The sequence below is a fragment of the Giraffa tippelskirchi genome, chromosome 2, assembly GCF_054371585.1.
Source record: "Giraffa tippelskirchi isolate mGirTip1 chromosome 2, T2T-mGirTip1v1.2.pri, whole genome shotgun sequence".
In the NCBI taxonomy this organism is placed as follows: domain Eukaryota; kingdom Metazoa; phylum Chordata; class Mammalia; order Artiodactyla; family Giraffidae; genus Giraffa; species Giraffa tippelskirchi.
In genome coordinates, this window is record NC_137276.1 from 5,525,161 (window position 1) to 5,545,758 (window position 20,598).

Consider the following 20,598-nt stretch of genomic DNA (forward strand, 5'->3'; position numbering starts at 1 on the left):
AGTCTACAGATCAAGTTGGAAAGACCCAACACCTTAACCATATTCAGTCTTCTTACCCAAGGACTGGAATATCTTGCCACTTATTTAGCTCTTGTTAGAGGTTTATGTTATTTGCAATTAAAAGGGGCTACCATCCACAGAGACTCAGTAAGAACCTACAAACACGTTCAAGTATAAGAAGCAGTCCACAAGCAAAGTGCACAGTAGACCCTGTGTCTTCATTTTACTAGGAAACCTAGGTTTAGATGGGTCAGACTGCTTTAGACTCTACTTAAAACTCCCTCATTTTTCCTAGAACAAAAATCTCAGAAGGAGCCCCATGGGGCAGCAGCAATGTGAAAATCTCAGAGAAGAGTCAGTGGACCTGGGCTCTAAATGTTTCCGTCAATGACTCTGCTTTGTAACTGCAGTGACTTTATGTGATCGTGTTTTCTCCCCTCCCTTTCTGATGCCTTTTGATTATCACTTTGATTGGGCACCATGGCGGCGCTGGGAGCATCGCAGGCGATGACATGCACGGAAAGGTTCTGATGAGGGAGAGTACTCCCCAAATGGAAGGGGTTAGGATTATCTCTTGGTCCCTAATCCACCTGAACAGAAGCATCAGATAACATCTCTCCAAAGCCTACGGGAGTCTGGGTTTGGTACTTTCCTATATTATGTTAGGGAACCAAGCATCTAACAGCAACAGGTTCTGTATTTACATAAACACCTCCAGCCACCCAGTCATCAGCACCACTAAGGAGATAGGAGACAAGGGACAGAATCTGAACATTGCCTAAAGAGAATCAGAAAATGAGAGGTCAGTCCTAAACGATGGTCGTGCAGTTAGAAATGGCAGGGGGATACCCACACAATAGCATGTAAATAAGTTATCAGCACACGAAGGCTGCCCAGGAACCCGTTTCCCACAATGGAGTCAGGCAGAGTTACTAATACAGTGGCTCTCAGAAAGAGAGAACTTTTAATCAGGGTCTCAGGAGAAGCCCACCCTCAACGTCTACATATTGTAGAATCTTCATCCATTTAAGATGTCTCTCCATCATGCCTGCATGCTCAGTCATGTCTGACTCTTCGAGACCTCATGGACTGCAGCCTGCCAGGCTCCTCTGTCCATGGGATTATCCAGGCAAGAATACTGGAGTGGGAGGCCATTTTCTCCTCCAGGAGATCTTCCTGACCCAAGGATCAAATCTGCGTCTCCTGCATCTCCTGCGTCGGCAGGCAGATTCTTGACCACTGTGCCACCAAGGGAGCCCTGTCTCTCCACCACACAGTAGCTTAAGCCAAAGATTTGGGAGAGGATGACACCTCCCCTGCTTTTTCTCACCTCCCACATCAGAGCCACAACCACAGTCTGTAAACAACACCAGCAAGTCTCAACCTCTCTCTCAACACTCGTCACCAATCCAGGAACCCAATGTCTCAGCCATAGGCCATTTTGCCCCCAACCCCAACCCTAGGAGACACTTAGCAATGTCCGGACACATCTCTGGTCGTCATTCAAGGGACTGCATATAGTGTGTAGAGGCCAGAGATTCTGTTAAACATCTCTGGTGCACAAGATAGCCCCACAGCCAAGAAGGATGGGCCCCGGGTGTCAAGAGTCCAAGGGAGAGGACCTCACTGTAGTCCAGCCCCATGCATGACCGATCACCCAGACCTGATGTCAGCCTCTCACCTTATCACTGCTGCCCCCATCCATTCAGTAGACAGCAGCCAAATGGCCCTTTGAGAAGCCAAGTCAGGCCTGAGCATGACCTCTCCTGTGGCGTCCATGGATCCTGAGCAGGACCACACGGCTCTGCCCCGACATGCCCCGACCCGCTTCTCTACGCTCTCCCAACATCTTGCCCGCTGGTCTCACTACCCATCTGTCCACCCACAACTGCTCATCTTATGGCCGGCCAGTCCTTGAAAGCAGCAAAGACTTTCCAGTCTGTTCTTCTATCGGGACTTGTTCCCCCACCTAGTGCTTCTTTCACTCTTGAAACCTTCCTTGAAACAACCTCCCACCCCAGCCAGCTCTTCCCATCCCCTGATATGCCTTGTCATTCTATCCCTTACTTCCCTCAAAAGGACTCATTACAATCTCAAATTAGAGATTCATGTCTATGCTGTGCTTAAAACCACACAACTACACACGTATGGGTAGGGTGATTTAATTTGTATCTGTCTCACTGACTTAAATGTAATCACCATGAGGACACAGCCCACATCTGTGTCATATATGCTGTGTGTCCAGTGCCTGGCACATAGAACGAACATAGGAGTAAATGAATTTTTGAAACAAATGAGTAGATAAATGAGATGCGCTACACATAAAGCCATCCATGAGACCTGCTCAGTTTCACAGAGCACTGAATAAACCCTGACTGCAACGGTGGAAGGAGAAGAGGGTGGGGTTGTGTCTGCTCCGATGGCAGGAGGACGCACAGGAGGCAGAGAGTGCAGATGAGGGGAGCTAGGGGAGAGACCCCTGAAAGCCAAGGGCAAGGGCAAGGAGAAGGCAATCACTTCAAGGGCCTGAGCACTGAAGCCAAGAACGAAAAAGGAGCACTTTTCCACCAGTGAGCATCACCCAGGGGACAGGACAGGCGGCTGGGAAGGGCCTGGAATTCTGCAACCTCAAATCAAAGGCTGGTCCTCCGACAGAGGGAGGAACATGTGGTAACCAACACGGAGGAAATTCATCACAAAATTAAAGGAAAGATCAACGCCACCAACTACTGCTCAATGAAATCATTTGCTACAGGCTTAAAATGCTAAAAGCAAAAATCCCAGCATTCAACAATGGAAAAATTAGGATGATGAAAAATAATTTGATTAAGCAAACGGACGCACATCAATTCAGGCATGTGTTCTGAACTAGTATAGAGCCATTATGATTATAACTACTCATTAATATGGAAAGGCGCTCATGATACAACGATAAAAAATGGAGTAAAGCAAACTGTACCTAGGTTGTAACAACTGATATAAAAACTCTCACACATGTGCACCATAACTTGGGTAGAAAGTCAACCAAAAAGGAGATCATGAAATAATGATAAAAGGGGGTAAAGTGAACTTTATCTGGGTTGTAATTCTAAAAACTCTCATGCACGTGTCCCATGACTTAGGTAGAAAACCAACACAAACTGTTGGTTTGCTGAAAGAGAGTGGAGAACAGAAATCATCTTGCTTTCCTCTAAGGCTGTATTTCCACTACTGCTGCAAAGTCTTATCCACTTCAAATGGGGGTGGGGAGGCAGATGGCTAGGAAAAAGTGTCTCCATCCAAACAGCTCCAGACAAAGTCTGCCCACGTGGGTGGTCTCTCAAGTCTTCTAGGACAGTAGTCAAGAAGACGTTGGAACTCCCCACCAGGAACTATGGCCAGGAGGGAGATTCCAGAAATTCAACACTGGGCAAATGCTTTCCAAGTTATAAATTGGTGGGAGCTGGAAGCCCCAGTGTCGGGTGAGTTCAAATCACTTAGCCGGACTCTGGAACTCAGGAGTTTGAAAACCACAGACTGGAAAGCAGCATGCAAATGAACAACTGGAAGCATTTTGAGCCAGAGGTTTACCAAGCAAATGCCCTAGAATATCTTCTTCCCTTTATTTGTTCTTGCTGCTGCTGCTTCTTTTTTGATGTGAGTCATGACTTCACTTGTAAGTGTCTTATCGTCTGTATGTAAGGAAAACTTGTGAAATCAGAATAATCTAGAACATCGGGCAGCAGAGGGCTGGTACACAGGTGAAGACAGCCTGCAGAGGACTATCAGCATCTGCCCAGACTCCCACTCCCCCCCACTCTACTGCGGGGCAGCCAGGATGGTCCTTTGCACGTGAGTCCTGGCCACGCCCACCTCAAAGAATGGCCAGGGATCAACACCAGCAGCCCTCCCGGGAATGACTGAAAGGGAATCTGCATTTTCACAAGACCTCCAGGTGATGTGTGTACACACACTGCGAGCCGAGCAGCTCTAGCCCCTCTGGGGCCCAGACAGCTATGGTCCCAGGGTCAGCGTGGCTCTGATGCTCCTCATTTATTTAGAATACATCCTTATCTCTGATGGTTGCCCCTTGGAAGGAAAGCTATGACAAATCTAGACAGCACATTAAAAAGCAGAGACATCACTTTGCCAACAAAGGTCCATATAGTAAAAGCTATGGTCTTTCCAGTAGTCATGTATGGATGTGAGAGTTGGACTATAAAGAAAGTTGAGCACCAAAGAACTGATGCTTTCGAATTGTGGTGCTGGAGAATACTCCTGAGAGTCCCTTAGACAGCAAGGAGATCCAACCAATCAATCCTAAAGAAATCAACCCTGAATATTCATTGGAAGAACTGATGCTGAAGCTGAAGCTCCAATACTTTGGTTACCTGATGCAAAGAGCCAACTCATTAGACAAGACTCTGACGCTGGGAAAGATTGAAGGCAAAAGGAGAAGGGGGTGGTAGAAGATGAGATGGTTAGATAGCATCACTGACTCAATGAACATGAATCTGAGCAAACTCTAGGAGATAGTGAAGCACAGAGAAACCCAGCATCCTGTAGTCTCTGAGGTCACAAAGACTCAGACACAAATTAGTGACTGAACAACAATTATGACAGTTCCCATATCCCACTGGCTGGCTTCCTTGGGGCCCAAAATCATCTGAGCTAAAGGAAGTGGACTCAGCAAAACTCTCATCTCCTTACCTGATTCGGCCACCAATCCTGCACCGAGACACCAAGGTTACAAAAGCAGGTGACTCCTTAGGATCAAATAGCTCCCAGGGCAACCAACACTGCAGTCCAGTCCCTCAGTCCCACAAAGCAGAGGAGGAGTGGAATCCCAGACAGAACCAGGGTTCTAGCGCGAAGGATAGGCAATCACATGGAACACAATTGCCCAGGTGGGAAGGGCGCAGATGCACCGGGTGGGCAGCTAGTTCTGACAGCTCTGCTCCTGACTTCATAGACCTTCAGGGCATTTGGAAATCTGGATGGGCCCAGCTAACCAGACAGAACAAGCTCTTTGCCATAGAGAAAGGGCCTGCCAGGGAGGTTACTGAGGCACTGTTCATGGAGAGGAAAGCTAGAAACAGTCTAAGTGCCCAACTATAGCAGAAAACTAGTAAAATAATCTATGATACAACCATGAAGTAATATAACCTTAAAAAAGATGTTCTTCATGGCGGGCACAGTGCGGGAAGGGGAAGATGCGACGAATTGAGAGAGTTGCAAATTGGCATATATACATGACCATGTATAAAATAGCTTGCTAGTGGGAAGCTTCAGTGTAGCACAGGAAGCTCACTCAGCTCCACGTTCTGTGATGACCCAGAGCAGGAGGCTGGGGAGGCTCCCAGAGGGAGGGGAGATATGTATACTTATGGCTCCTTCCTGTTGCTGTGCAATGGAGACTCACACAACATTGTAAAGCAATTATCCTCCAATTAAATCAATAAATGAATGGATGTTCTTCAAAAATACTAAAGGATATATGTAAATGTATGTGGATAAAAGGCAAGTTGTAAAAGCATGTATATATAAACATTCACAGTATATGTAAATATCTGTACACATACATCATATATGTAATCTCACATCATCATAGACATATGATGATGCTAAGTAAGGAGGAAAAGCCCACAATTAACAAGAAAAACATGCTAACACTATAATTTATGGGCAGTGAGAAGACAAGTGAGTCTTATTTTTCTTAATTGACTTTTTGGCATTTTCCACTTTTCTAACAAGATCACATTTTACATTTATACTGAGCTCAAGGACACAACAAATCCCTGATTTGTATAGGGGAACTGGTAAGACTTCACCTCCTTATAGAAATCTTGAATTCAGCACATGAAGTGGAAGACAGAGGGGTTCAGGAAATAGGGGCCAAGGGGGAGCTGCTATTACTAGAGCAGAGGCCCTGAACAGGTCAGCAGCTACCTGTGAAACCTGAGTTTCTCATCTGCAAGGAAATCGTATTATTTGTTTGTCATCATTCCTGGACTTTCCAGATGGCTCTAGTGGTAAGGAGCCCATCTGCCAATGCAGGAGACTCAAGAAATGTGGGTTCAATCCCTGGGTCTGGAATTTCCCCTGGAGGAGGAAATGTCAACCCACTCCAGTATTCTTGCCTGGAAAATTCCATGGACAGAAGAGCCTGGCAGGCTACAGTCCATGGGGTCACAAGGAGTCCGACACAACTGAGCAAGCACAATCATGATCTAAGACATTCAGAGAGTTTTTCAGAGGGCAAAAATATTGGAAACTTACAAACTTGTGAGAAGCAGTTATGAACCCCAGATGTTAGTTTAGAAATGGACATAAAGCAGCGAAAACTCCTGATGAGGAAAAATTTTAGATAAAATAGAAGACAAGTATGTGTAGTTCAAGTCCAGATATTAATTTTTAAGGAAATGAGGGCAAAGATCATCCCACAACTGCATTTACTACTGTGACAGTACAGCTTATTTCCAACACACTTCCTTCTAGAGAAGGCCAGGCAGACGTGGGACCACCAGTAGTGAGAAAGGCAAGAGACAAGGAAGCCGGTACCCCAGGAACAACCCCTCGGAAGGAAGGCAAAGTCTCGCATGTCTGTGTGCCCAGCTCAGCTCAGGGGCCTCAAATTCAATCCATTCTCACCCCAGTCCAGACTACATGCTGGGAAGGAAATTCACTGAGCACCAGGAACCTGTGCCTTGACCTGACAATAGAAGACACACAGAAAACTAATAATATTTCACACTAAACCAAACAGGAGAGATGGTGGAAGAAATAGAAAGAATGGTGAAGAACAGTGTTTTTCAAATGTGGGTTGAGATACACTTGCTCTTTAGGAAATAAATTTAGCGCCTGTCAACCAGCAGTTTTTTTTAGTGAAATACATTAGTTCAGAATAGACTAAAGGATACCAAAATAGAATAGAAAATGCCAGAATACATCACATGGGATAAGGGGTAAGAACTGCCTCATGGAAGACTTTTCAGCTTCACACACACACCACATACACAGCAATGCATTTTTTTACTGTGGATGAGGGTCACTGTCGCCCTCGATAGAAGGTTCTAGAATCCTCTAGGCAGACCGTGGCCAGTTTGCAGGGTAGTCTTTTCTAGGATAATTCCACAGAGCTGTAAGATTTGTGGACTGGAGTTAAAATGTCAGTGCTTGTGCTAATCCTGATGGCTACACCCCAAACACCCCAAATCTAGCGCTGAGACCCATGAGTGGTAAAGAAACAGAAGCCCCTGCAATAAACATGAAGGAGTAAGTCATCACGGAGACCCCAACCTCCAAGAAGCCTCAGGACCAGCCCCACTGAACCGCCTTCTTCGGACAACCCGACTTCTGGGGCACAGTGTCAAAGTTTTTTAGTTGCTTTACTCCAAAAAAAAAAAATAATAATAAATAGGACACATCCATTTCAATGAAAAGCTCCATGGGGAATGAAGCTAATGCCTTCACAGCCCTACAGGATCTGATCCAGACCTGCTGTCTGTCAATGTGGACGGTCCATCATGGGTCCTGTTTCTCATCCATGGGATCACTGGTGCCCAGGGACAGACACTCTCTAGGGGAATGGAATGTGGTTCTGGAACCAGGCAATCTGGGCCTCCGTCACCCCTATACCCAGTCCCATGACCTTGGGCAAGTTCATTAATAACTCTAGGAGGCTTCATCTAAATTCCATGACCGTACCCATGGAATACGGTTACTCTTAAGGATCACACAAGATGATAAAGATAAGAAAGCACTCAGAATAGCAAGTGATCAGTGAACATCAGCTGTGGCTGCTCTGACCCTTGGGGTTCATGCTTCTTTCTGGCCGTTGTTGGAATCCATCCTTCCAGGGGCTTCTGGGCATCCAGAGGGATGCTCTACTTGCGTCTCTAAGATCCAAAGGCTAGGAGAGTTGACTGGATTGACTGTGAAGGTTTCTCAACAGCAGAAACTGGAATCTGACCCATTTCTCCAGGCAGCTGGAGAACATCACGACTTCCTGAGAAAAAGAAGGCCAGCGGCAGATGTGAGTTTCGGGGAAATGCTGAAATACAGTCAGGGAACAAGATGGTCAGGTACAGCACTGAGGGCGTAGGGGGTACGGAGAGGGGCTGCCATAATGTCATCCAGAGTAACTGAGCACCTAACACCCAGTGGTTCAGGGTAGTCACGGTCGTGGTGAGCAAAGGAAGAGAAAGCAATGACCACATCTGGCTTGGAGAGGCCGCAGGTGAAGGGTCACTGGGTCATACCTGGAGGAGAGGCAGACAGTGGCCGCATGGGGGTAGAGCAGAGAACAGAAGCACAAGACACTGGTCACAGGTACAAGGATCGGCCCACAGGGAGGAGCACACGGGGAGGTGTGATGGCCAAGAGAGCTCCCCAAAGCACCTGCTGAGGAAGTCTGGGGATGGCTGTGGGCAGGAGAAAGGGGCAATCTGATGTGCAGACAGAAGGTTCTAGACTAAATATATGTTGAAACTGCCACGCGGATTCTGTGTGTTTCCTGAAGTTAATTATGATCTGAATCTTCTCTTGCCTGTCCCTTTACTGAGATGTAAAATGCTAACCTGAATCCAGAAGGTGGGTGTCAGCGGTGGCTTCAGTTCTGAGAAGGTGACAGCAGGGTGCTCAGAGTGGTCACATCAAGTCACCCTGAACGACAACAGGAAGGCATGGACCATGCTGACCTCCTCACAAATGGGTGCCTGCAGATCACCTCCAAGATCGAAACAGCCAATCAGGGCCACCCCAGGAAACAAAGTTTAACCCCCAAGAAAGTCTTTTTTCATAATTCCTCTACGTAAGATGACTCACAACTGTATTCCCATTTCCACAGAGCAAAACTTAGAAAGTTAAAACTACAGGAAAACAGGATCCCATGATGGGAATCCTTAACTTTGAGAAGCTGAGAAAGCTTCTATTTCCTATTGTGAAAAAACAAAATACAAAATTAGCAGAAGGGTGGCAACATTTCACATGACACTCAGTCATCTGTCTTGCAGATGCAAGGTTTGCATCAACACACAAACGTCACTGAATTCACTGTGTCTTATAATAAAACACCCACCAAAGGAAGGACTTCCAAGTCTACAGTTACTAAATGTCTTGACATCCAGGGAGGTGGGCAGACACAAGTCAAGCCCAGTCAAAGTTAATAATCTAACAGTATATTTAGAAATCTAAAAGAATTTCTGGGCTCAAAACTTTCTGTCATTTGTATCTATTCTTAGACTCCAAGCCTCTGTTTTTTCCAAAATGCCACAGGATTTAGGAGTAAATGCACCAAACACACTGTTAATTTTAACCTCAGAACAATAAGGCAGCTTTAGGCAGTAAGTTGGACTTCCCTGGTGGCTCAGATGGTAAAGAATCTGTCCGCAATGTAGGAGACCTGGGTTCAATCCCTGGGTTGGGAAGATTCTGTGAAGAAGGGAATGGCAACCCACTCCAGTATTCTTGCCTGGAGAATTCCACGGACAGAGGAGCCTGGTGGGCTACTGTCCATGGGGTCGCCAAAACGTCAGAGACAACTGAGCGACTTTCACTTTCAGGCAGTAAGTTGCCAAAATAATTAAGCCACAACTTGAAAATAGGCACCACCCAGCTTTCTCTGTGGACCACCAGCTCTACATCAAGACAGAAATGATACTGAGGGGCCACAGCGCCTGCAGACAGCAGCATCACCTCTGAGATAGAAGGATCGTGATGACGCTTCACACTGAGTGACGCTGGCTCCCCGGTCACACCAGCGTGACACACACCTGAGCGCACGGACGTCTTTGCTCAAGACTTAAAAGCTGGGAAATCGCTTTCCCACAACAGTTTTAAGACAATAGCCATAAAGATGCTTTCTGAAATGACACATTAAAAGAACATTCCAAGAGGAAAGGGAGAACACAGCAGGCTACAGGGAGCCATGGAATGAAAGCTACGAGTTGATCGTTTGGAAGAGTCTTGTCCTCGGAAAGGATCAGCACGGGCAGCACACGCAGACTACGTGGCTTCTTCTGCAGTAAGTCAGCCACATGGAAACTTCCAGAAAGGGGGATGCTAGCGAGTGTGAGGGCTCTGGCGTGATCTGTGGGCTTCCCCCCATGCCCTGCCACCTGAAACCTCTACCCCTAGCGTGTCCTGAAGACCACCCAGACCCCACCTTTGGAATAAAGGCAGCTTTATCCCAAAGGACCACAGGGCAAGAACAGATAATGAGGTGATGAGGAGAGCAGGACCGTGGGAAAGCTGGATCCCGACTCGCTGGAGGACGAAGATGTATCACTATGGGCACAGCTTTGCCTGAGGTCTAGCGGGAGGGGCACCTACAGCCTCAGCCTCCCACTCCTGCTCAGATCCTGAGATGCCCTGACAATGGACACAAAAACATTGTTCTCATCCACTTCCCCACCCTTCCATGCAGGAAACTTTTGAGACCCTCTCCCCACCGAGAAACAAAGAGCAGCGGGAGGGACCTCCCTGGAGGTCCAGCCAGTTAAGACTCCACACTTCCACCGCAGGGGGCATGCGTTCAACCCCTGGTTGGGGAGCTAAGATCCCACATGCTGAGCGGCGCAGCCAAATTTTAACAATTAAATTTAATTAAAGAAAAACAAAAAAACAAGAGCAATCTTAGCAAAATTCAAGAGCAGCTACAGAGGAAACAAAGAAAATCCCATTACAGGCACCAAAGTCATGGCAGAGCCACTCCTGGGCCTTCTGCTCAAGTCCAGGTTTCGTAGGACACGCAGTCCCTGCTTTTGTGGGCCCACGGGGAGCCCTGCATCTAAGAACGGCCTGCACGCTCAGCGCTGCTGCACCTGAGGGCCTACCTTCACCCGGACGGTCTGGTCCGACACGCTGCTCATCATATCGCTGATGGACCGGAAGAGCTGCACCAGGGACTCCACGAAATCGGCCTCTCCTTTGCTCTCATAGAGCCTGCAAAGGAACACACGGACATGTGGGCAGGCGCAGGGCACACAGCTGCTTTCTGCCCCCGCGTCTGCAGACATTAAAGGTGCGGCTTGGCTGGCAACTTAGAATGTGACAGAACGTCCTCAGCATCCATGGAGCATGGGAGAGGACTTGGCAGTGAGGGTATAATCTGGACCACTCAGCTAGGAAGATCTGCCTCCATGCTGAAGAAGCTGATTTTCAATCACTCTATTTATTGCCCTTTATCTTGTGACATAATACATTCTACAAGTTTGAAAACCAGAGAAATGTAACAAAAAGGGAGGGAAGCAGAGAAAGGGGAAGGAGGAGAGAGAGGAAGGAAGAAGGGAGAAACCCAGCTTTAATGTTGCCCCACAGAGATCCCATTATTAACATTTCAGTGTATATCCTACCCGTGTGTCTCAAGCCCATAATGTCACACAATAGACGATCACAAAGACAACTAAGTTGAATGTGATTTCAGAACCATTCGAAAATGACACTATAAGAATAAATGCAAAATTACTTAATTTCAGAGTAATGATACTATATATTATCATTGAACGATATTCTTGTATCATAGAATTGGCAGTTCTGGGAAAACATTCAAAAGGTAGAAAATATTCAATAAATGGATAATAAAGAAGTGGTACCTTGGTTCCATGCATGCAAATACGTGTTGCTAATTGTAAATAAGTTTCATCTATAAATAATTTATTAGCAGATACTTCAAGCTGCCGTGTTACTAAAAACCAACACATTTGCATTTTAAAATGCTGCAACGCAGATGTTTTATTAATATAGACTAGTTTTCTGCCTAATTAAAAGTATACCATACCTGAAAACTTGTGTACAATGGAAAATTTTGTAAACTAAGTGATAATTAATTACCCTAGAGGTAATCTTATATTTAAATGAGTTCCATTGTAAGGAAACAAAGTCTGTCTAAAATGGGAAATTGCAACCTAGTGTATCTGTTTTGCAAAAGGCTTTCAAAGAGGGGCTTGTATAAACAGTACCCAACAATGACACTTATGAAGTCAGTAACTTCTGCCTGCTGGTAAAATTAAGCACTGTTTGGCAGACTGGTGCAAATATCTGGGGAAATTTCTAGCATATACACAGCCATTCTCCACCACCCCCTCTGCCCCAGTATGTCTGCCAATTCCTAAGGCTCAAAGGGGCAGGGGACTGAAAACCAAACTGCAATCATCTGTAAAGCAGAGTTTTTATCAGTCTCCAGAGATAAAGAACTCAGTCTGAAAAACGCCAGGGAGAAGGGCCAGATAACACAGCAGACTCTCAACTGAAAGCCCGGGAAAACCAAAGGAAAGCCGCACAAGACTGAGGCTTACAAAGGCTACACACAGCCTCTGTAGCCTAAGGGTTTAGTCCCACTTTCTCCGCCTAGAAGAGATCAGTCCTCTCTAGAAGAAGATCACATCACCTGGGGCTTTGACAGTTACATATATTCACAGTCCCATATTCAAACAAGTTACTAAACACAGCAAAATACCTGACCATGTGGCCAAATCAAAGAAGAAAGAAGACAACAGAAACAGATCCACAGGTGATCAAGATATTGTAGTAAGTAGTTACATCCTGTCCCATGAATATCAAAATAAATACAAGCATTATAGCATTATACTGTAAAACAGAAAAGATGGAAAACAGAAAACTGGAAATACGGAAAATAGAGAGATGGAGAAAACAGAAGGCAAGATAAAAAAAAAATTCTTGTAGAAAAATGAATGTATAAAAAAAGATGAAAATACTGAAATGAAAATACAATATCTAAAATAAAGAATTCATTATATGGGTAAAATTGAGATTAGACAGTGTTATAAACAGAATCAGTGAAACGGAAGACAATGAACAGGAAAATAAACAGAAGAGACAGAAAACATAGACATGTGTGCTAGAGATATGTAGGACATATTGAAGACCGCTGAGATACATGTAATTGAAGTTACAGAAGAAAATGACAGGTACAATGTGACAAATGAAACATTAGAAGAGAAAATGGCCACAAATTTGTTGAAACTAATACAGGCAACAATCCAAAATTCAAGAAGCTCTCAGAATCCAACATACGGTAGATAAAAAGCAAACCATTCCTATGCAATCCACAGTAAAACTGCTAATAACCACAGAAGAGAAGAGAAAAACTGCAAACATAGCTAGAAAAAAGTTTTTAAAGACACCATTAGCTTCGAAGATTTTACAGTAAGTCTGAAAGCTGACTTCTCACCAGAAATGATGGAAACCAAAAGAGAAAATAACACCTAGAAGGAGAAAATAGCTGTCAATCTAGAATTGTATATTAAATGAAAACATCCTTCAAAAACAAAGATGAAACCAACAACTTTCATAAAATAAAACCTGCATCAGACTTATACCAAAAGAAATGCTATATGATTTCTCTGCACTGAAGGAAAATAATTCTACAGAGAAGCATAAAATTAAAAGAAAGATGGAAAAACAACGATAAGTGTAATACATGCCGAATGAATGCCAACTATACAAAACAATAATAGCAACGCTTTATGAAGTTTAAGATATATGTAGACTTGAAATGCATGACAATAATAACACAAAAGAGAGAAAAATGGGACGATGAAAAGAAAATTTTGATTAGTACAAAGAAGGCAGAAAAAAGCATAATATAGATGAGCAAAACAAAATTAATAGAAAAACAGTTGATATAAACCCAATGTTACTTAAGTGTATTATATATAAATGAACTAAATAGTAAATTAAAAGGATTTTTAGACTGGATAAAATAAAAAAACAGCTCTATGTTGTGTATAAGACACACACCTTAATATTAGAACAGAGAAAGGTTGAAAGTAAAAGAATGGGAAATGGTATTCCGTGAAAAGACTAACCAAAAGATAAAGGGAACCTTTTCACATTAAGCAGTAAGTTCACAACAAAGAGATCACAGTTCTAAATCTGCATGCCCCCAATAATACAGCTTCAAAATCTACAAGGTACAATTAATAGATCTTTCTTATATTTAATATTCCACTAGGAATCCCTCAAGAATGAAAATTTAATTATTAATTTCTCTGCTGCCAACCACCATTTAAAAGATATATATGGTAGTATTTTACAGCAAGCCCTTTGGAGCTCCTTTCTGTAATGAAAGCAAGGTCTCTAGAGACAAATAAACCAAGAGTCACCTGTTTGACCCACACTGAGGTGGGTAAGAGGAAAGGACTCAGATGGCGATTGGTAAATAAACAGGAAAACCTAGTCATCGCATCTTGCTCTATTTAAATGGTGTTAAGTATCCATTAACAAGGAACGGCTTGACCTTTGTTTATTAACTACATCCTACATTTGTGGCTGAGGAAACGATAGCAAAATGACAGATCTACAACTTAATCGTGATGAATGACTAATTATTCAGGAAGTGAACACCAGGTGAGACAGGCAAACACTCAAGAAGCAGCAGAAAGACAGAAGAAGTCAGCAAGAACTAGCTTCAGGGATTGGATTCAGACAGTCTGGTGCAGGCAGCGTCTGCTTTCTGGCTCTCCAGCTAATGTGATCCACCCACACAGGAAACACAGGCAAGCAAAGCCAGCGCAGAAGTGCCCCTGGCTGTCAGGAACCTCTCCGTGGGCTCGCCAAGAACCAAATGTCTTTGGACCAGAGTTTCAAAAATGCTGTTCTCATTTCTAAACAAACAGACAAAAAAAGTATGGATTTGTATAGTGAGAAAGCAAGTGGGGTGACAAGGATTAGTTTCAATATCTTCATCTCCAACGTTTCACCCCTTCCTTCTTCAGAAGAATAAATACTGTCAATTAACGTGCAATTTTACAAAGCTACTACATTATGTGAAAACACAGCATACCTGTTTGAAAGGAGAAGAAAAGCAGAAGACCTCAGAAGTTTATTTCAACTGCAAATAGAAAAACACACTTGATTCCAGCTGTGGGCACAATTGTTTTTCTCCCAAGGTAATAGATGCTTTGCAGGTAAGAAAACGGGAACCTGAGTTTGCTTTCTCCCTCACCCCTGAAAAAACCATGCATCAGAGTTGCTCAGAACTTGTTATGAATCAAACATCCCAGAAAACTGGGTGGGACACAGGACAGCTTTTTCCCTAAACAGTATATACACAATAGGAATATTACTTCATGTCAGTGTAATGCTTTGAGAAGACAATGAAGGCTACCAAAATGGGTCTTGGGGTGGAGGGTATTTGAGGACAAGAAACAATTAAGAGACTTTAGCTCCATGTCTGTGATTTCAACATCATGATTTTTTTTCCTATCATAGATTCTTCTCAGAAATCTCAGACTACAGATTCAAATTTAAGTACTATCATATCTATACAGTGCAGCTACAACTGTGTTCTAGGTTCCGAGAGGAACATATGTCCTTGTCCGCCCTCAAGAATCAATCATAAAAGCGGCCAAGATACATATTTAAGAAATTAAGAGAGAAACTAAGGTCAATATACTTTAAAAGTCTGGGACAGTCAGGGCTCCAAAGCCCATTAGGCTCTTGGAAAGGAAGGATTCTGGAGGGACAGTATCTGGTGAGATGAGGTCAGGGATGTCAGGACAAGGATCCTGGAAGGTTCATGAAGTCTTCCGGCAACTGCTCTACCGGCCTTCTCAACTCTTGGCACTTTTTGTCCTGAACGGCCTCAGCTCTTGACAAACACGTGAACCCAGTAGACAGACTCAACTGGGGATCAGGCCTGGCTCCCCCAACTCCAGGAAAAACGCTGACACCAGGACCAAGGTCTCTGCCAACACCGTGCGGCCGAGGGCCAAAACAAAGGCATTCCTAAGGATATCCAAACATAAAACACTGCCGAGGTCACGGGCAAGGATCTGTTCAGCATTCCACTCCATTTCTGTATGACACAACAGGACTGAATCACACTTAGGGCATCATAGGCCTCAATGGCTTAAAGTCAAAGAGAGAGTGGAGACAGGAGTCTCACAGACTGACCCCAAAACTAATGGGGAAGAAAGGCTCTCAGGGACCTAATTACATAGGATTTACAAAGCTGGGACTTGGGCTTCCCAGGTGGCACAGTGGTAAAGAATCCCTGTGCCAATGCAGGAGATGCATGTTTGATCCCTGGGTCAGGAAGGTCCTCTGGAACAGGAAATGCAACCCACTCCACCATTGTTACCTGTAAAATTACATGGACAGAGGAGCCTGGTGGGCCACAGTCCAGGGGGTTGCAAAGAGTTGGACAGGACTGAGCCTGTACTCACTGCCCTGCATTACTAACCTGAGATAAGTTAGGGATATTACGCTGGCAGGTAACAGGAATTCCTGGTTAAAGGTATGAGAAAGAGTGTCAATGCCCATTCAATATATACTTCTCCTTCACTACTTTACTAAAGGAAATCTGATTTTGTTGAAAGTATCAGTAAATTCTTTCCCACCTCCCTTGCATCTGGGGTGGTCATGTGACCTACCCTGGCCAATGAGAGGGAAGCACACGACCCATCTCGAGCACTGGGGACAATGTTAAAGAGCTGTTGACGCCCACCTTCCTGTCTCTGCAGCCTGGACTGAGGTCCTGACACCAGGAGGGGCAGGAGCCACTTTGGGGCCATGAGACAGAGATGCCTAAGGACAGTGGGGCAGAGAGATAGAAGGAGCCAAGGACCTGAAATAAGTATCCAGAAACCCAGGGCACAGGCTCCAGACTCTTCCTCTGGGTTCCACGCCATGTGGGGAAAAAAAGTGAACCTCATCTGTTTCTGTAACATGTAGCCAGTCATATTGCTAAGCTCTAGAAGATCAATCAAACTCAGTGCTATTTACAAGACCAAGATCGTAAAATCTCATGCCATTTGTAATTTCAGGCTGAAAGAGATTAAGGAGAGACAGAGAGAAACAATTTGCCACTGGTCCACTTGGGTGACCCCAATCTTTTCTAAGCAGCATTATTTTGTAAAAGATTATAGCACTTACAACAACAGCAGGAACACACTGACCTTGAACATACCTTTCTTTTCATTATTAATCTCTGAATGGGAAGGAAAATCAGCAGTGTGTTTGAAAAGGAGATGGCGGGCATCAGTGAATCCCTGACCCAGGACCATACTGATCACAAGTTGTACATGATGAAAATTTTTTCAAATAAAACATGACATAATCCATACCACCTGATTCTTCCGTTCTTTCAAGCTCATCCTCTTACCTTAGTGTCGACTTTATTTTAGAGTCATCAAAGACTTAAAATTAGTGGGGACATATATAAAAGCAAGATTTTGTCTGACTCTTTGCAACTCCATGGACTGTAGCCCACCAGGCTCCTCTGTCTATGGGATTCTCCAGGCAAGAATACTGGAGTGGGTAGCCATTCCCTTCTCCAGGGGATCTTCCTGACCCAGGGATCAAACCCGGGTATCCCACATTTCAGGCAGATTCTTTACCATCTGAGCCACCAGAGAAGCCCCTAAAAGCAAGATAGAGGCTTCCAAAAAGTTCATTTTTATAGAAACAATTTTACTGAAAAATATGGTAAAATACAGGAAAAAACAAAAGAACAAAAAACCCTGCTTTCTTAGTCATCTTTCACACCTTGACAGTGAGAAAATCATCAACAGGTTTGACCCTGACAGACACAGAAAATGTCATGACCCTCATCAAGATTCACACCTATCCACAAAAAGCAAAGTAAGAGCGTCTTCTTCAGTCAAGGGGCAGAGCACAGTGGCCTCAAACCATGGGTCTGGAATCACAGGAACCACAGAGAGAACACAGCACAGGCCATCCTTGTCCAGTAACACAGGGGCTGTGACCACTGACCAAGGGGGGCACCACCCCGTTTGTGACCCTTACAGCTCTACACACAGTCACCTGCTCCTCTGGCTTACATGCCCCACTGGGTACACGACACTGGACTGTGAATACCACCCCCCTCTCGCTGGTCCTTCTAGAAAGCCGACTGCAGGCCAACAAAGTGAAGAGTCAGTAAGGAGGTACCAACCTGCGTCCACGCTCCCTCAATTCCCCGTATTCACTGGTAACGTTTCAAGAGGGCTCTGCTTTTAAAGGTGACATGTATTCTGTGAATCAGAGGGACACTGATTCTTAAACTCCATCTCTGTGTTTAGGACTCACACAAGAGCATCGCCCTCTGATAACCGACATGAAACAGCATCACGCACTGCAGGGCACCCAAAGCAGGCGCCTCCACAAACAGCAGAGCGGGAGTCAGCTTCAGCGCCCCAACACCGCATCCACCCTGCTTCTCCTCTCTTCATTCAGAGCTAAACATTGTGCACCAACTGAAAGCTCATTTATTTTAGCTCCATTCTTTCATCTACAGATATCTAGGAAAAAACACTAATGTTCTCTATAAAATGATGAGTCATTATTTTAAAGTGGATCAGAAATACCCAAATCCACTTTAAAGTTCGAAAGCAACTCATAAATTTGCCCAGATAATACGTGAAACACATCCCTAAGTTAAAACACTGAATGTCCATGCACATGGCCACTTCGTGTGTAGGACTCTCTCTCTAGAAACAAAACATGATTCTAGTTGAAGGAAAGAGGGTGGAAGCCCCACCGTCTTCCCAAGGGAGTTAATTTACCTTGCTCTTTGTTACTGTTGTTGTGGCCTGTTCGTTTTAATTTTGTGTGTTCTTCAAGGGGCTTTTTCCCTCTATAAAATAACACTGAAAAGAACTGCAGAACTCTGGGTGTTCAGTCTGTACTGCCTCAGAAAAAATACCAACGCTTTCAGGAGACAATGTTTGACTCACAGGCACACAGTTCAGACTCAGGGCTCGAGACTCAAACTCAGAGAGCTTGCCTTTTACTCCACTGGGGAGCAGTTAGGGTGACCGTGGACAGCTCCAGCCCAGAACTGCTGTCTGCTACTACTGTGTTCTGCTAGACCGTAGGGAAAGGAAGGGAGGAGGAGAGAAAGGCAAAGAAGAAAGAGGCAGGGCAAGGAAGGAAGGAAGGAGGGAAGGAAGAAAAGGGTCTCCTCCCCAGCCCTCTGGAGAGCTGGCACCGGGCCACGCACTGGTTGAACAGGATCCGGGAGCGCACGATGAACTTGAAGATGTACTCTAAAGCCTTCATGGCTTTATACAGCTGGTCACTTATTCCCGGCTTCTCGGCATTGTCCACGTAGTTCCGCAAAACTTTCGTCAGCTTCCTGTTAGTAACAAAAACACACATCAACAAGTTCGGACGAATACAGTATCTCGTTTCTTAACTGGGGCAGAAATACACAAGTGGGTATTTGGGTTCTTTTTAGCTGGGTTCACAATTTATCAGTATGTGCATATTTGTGAAATGTGTTCGAAACAGATTAAAAGTGACCCATAAAACAACTCTCAGAGGAGTGAGATCTGAGCATTTAACAAGCACTTTCTAAGTTTTTTAGATGTCTTCCTAAGCATTTAAGAGTATTATATAATTTATTCTCCACAGCAACACTGTAAGACAAGTGTTCGGTTTTACCCCTAATTTGCAGATGGAGAAGCCCAGGACTTAGGTGGGTGATCTAGCGTTCCCAATGCTCAACGACAAAATCGAAGGGGTTTGCTTGACAACCATAATGCTCTTTTTTTTTTTTTAATTGAGTGCTATTTTCAAATGATAGAGGCAGTAAGAGTAATAGTCAGTTTTTAATTCTGTCCAAATGTCTACATTTTCTACCGCTATGCCCGTGTGCTCAGTAATGTCTGACTCTTTAAAACCTCATGGTCTGTAGCCCACCAGGTTCCTCTCTCCATGGGATTTCCCAGGCAAGAATACTGGAGTGGATTGCCATTTCCTCCTCCAGGGGATCTTCCCAACCCAGAGACTGAACTCACGTCTCTTGCATTGGCAGTCAGGTTCTCTACCATGAAGCCACCTACTGGCCCATAAACCAATAATCACTGTTCACAACGATGATCTTCAAGTCAAGCCTTTTAAATCATAAGGGAATAATTAAATAACTTCAGCACATTTTCAGCTTTTGGTGCACTGGGCTACATTGTAACTTCAAAAACTAGCAACATGTGTACAACCTATATGCCAACAACCAACAAAATTACCCCCAAACCAAACTTCTTCACCCCCTAACATTTTCAGTAATCAACAAGAATTTCTTCTGGCTTTTAAATATTCATCAAGAAAAAAACCAACCTGCCAGGGTACTGACAGCATTTCTCATTAAGTTGTGAGCCAGTGTGTACCAGTTTGTTATCTGAGATTATTACAAGTCACGCATAAGAGCAACTGAAACTTGGCTTGTGGACCACCTTGGAAGAACCTAAGAGTAACGATTTTACTGATAAATCACAATAAAAAGGCTTTTGGGCGACCAAGTGGATGTGAAATCATTTCTAACACTGATCAAGCTGCAGAACTCAAGAATCCTCACGACGTTATCACAGGAGCCTTCCTGGCAGTGTGTCCTGAAGTAGCAAGGCCAGAAAGATCCCTTCCTGTTAGGTTCCCCTGGCCCCGACCCTGGGAAAGTATCTACCTTCACATGTCTTGTGATGGTTCTTGAGGCCTGGCAGAGCCTCTCAAGTCCTGGCATAAAACCTGTTTCACCCAGTTTAACATACTATCCCAAACTGACGGGCCCACACATCCTGTTCTCTCAAACCCTATTGATATCCCAAGGAATATACATTCCATCTGGACAGAGGAATGACTACCCACTCCAGTATTCTC

At 44.5% G+C, this 20,598-nt stretch overlaps 1 protein-coding gene across 3 annotated transcripts in view; it reads right to left on the reverse strand.

The window, feature by feature from the left end:
* Positions 1 to 20,598, reverse strand: part of DOCK1 (dedicator of cytokinesis 1) — a 556,115-nt gene that overhangs the window by 414,544 nt on the left and 120,973 nt on the right. For all 3 annotated transcript variants that reach the window (XM_081533032.1, XM_081533022.1, XM_081533018.1), the window contains exons 22-23: positions 18,947 to 19,081; positions 10,815 to 10,923 (exon numbers count right to left, since the gene is read on the reverse strand). In XM_081533032.1, the coding sequence (XP_081389158.1) occupies positions 10,815 to 10,923; positions 18,947 to 19,081 (244 nt within the window). The remainder of the gene's footprint in view (positions 1 to 10,814; positions 10,924 to 18,946; positions 19,082 to 20,598) is intronic.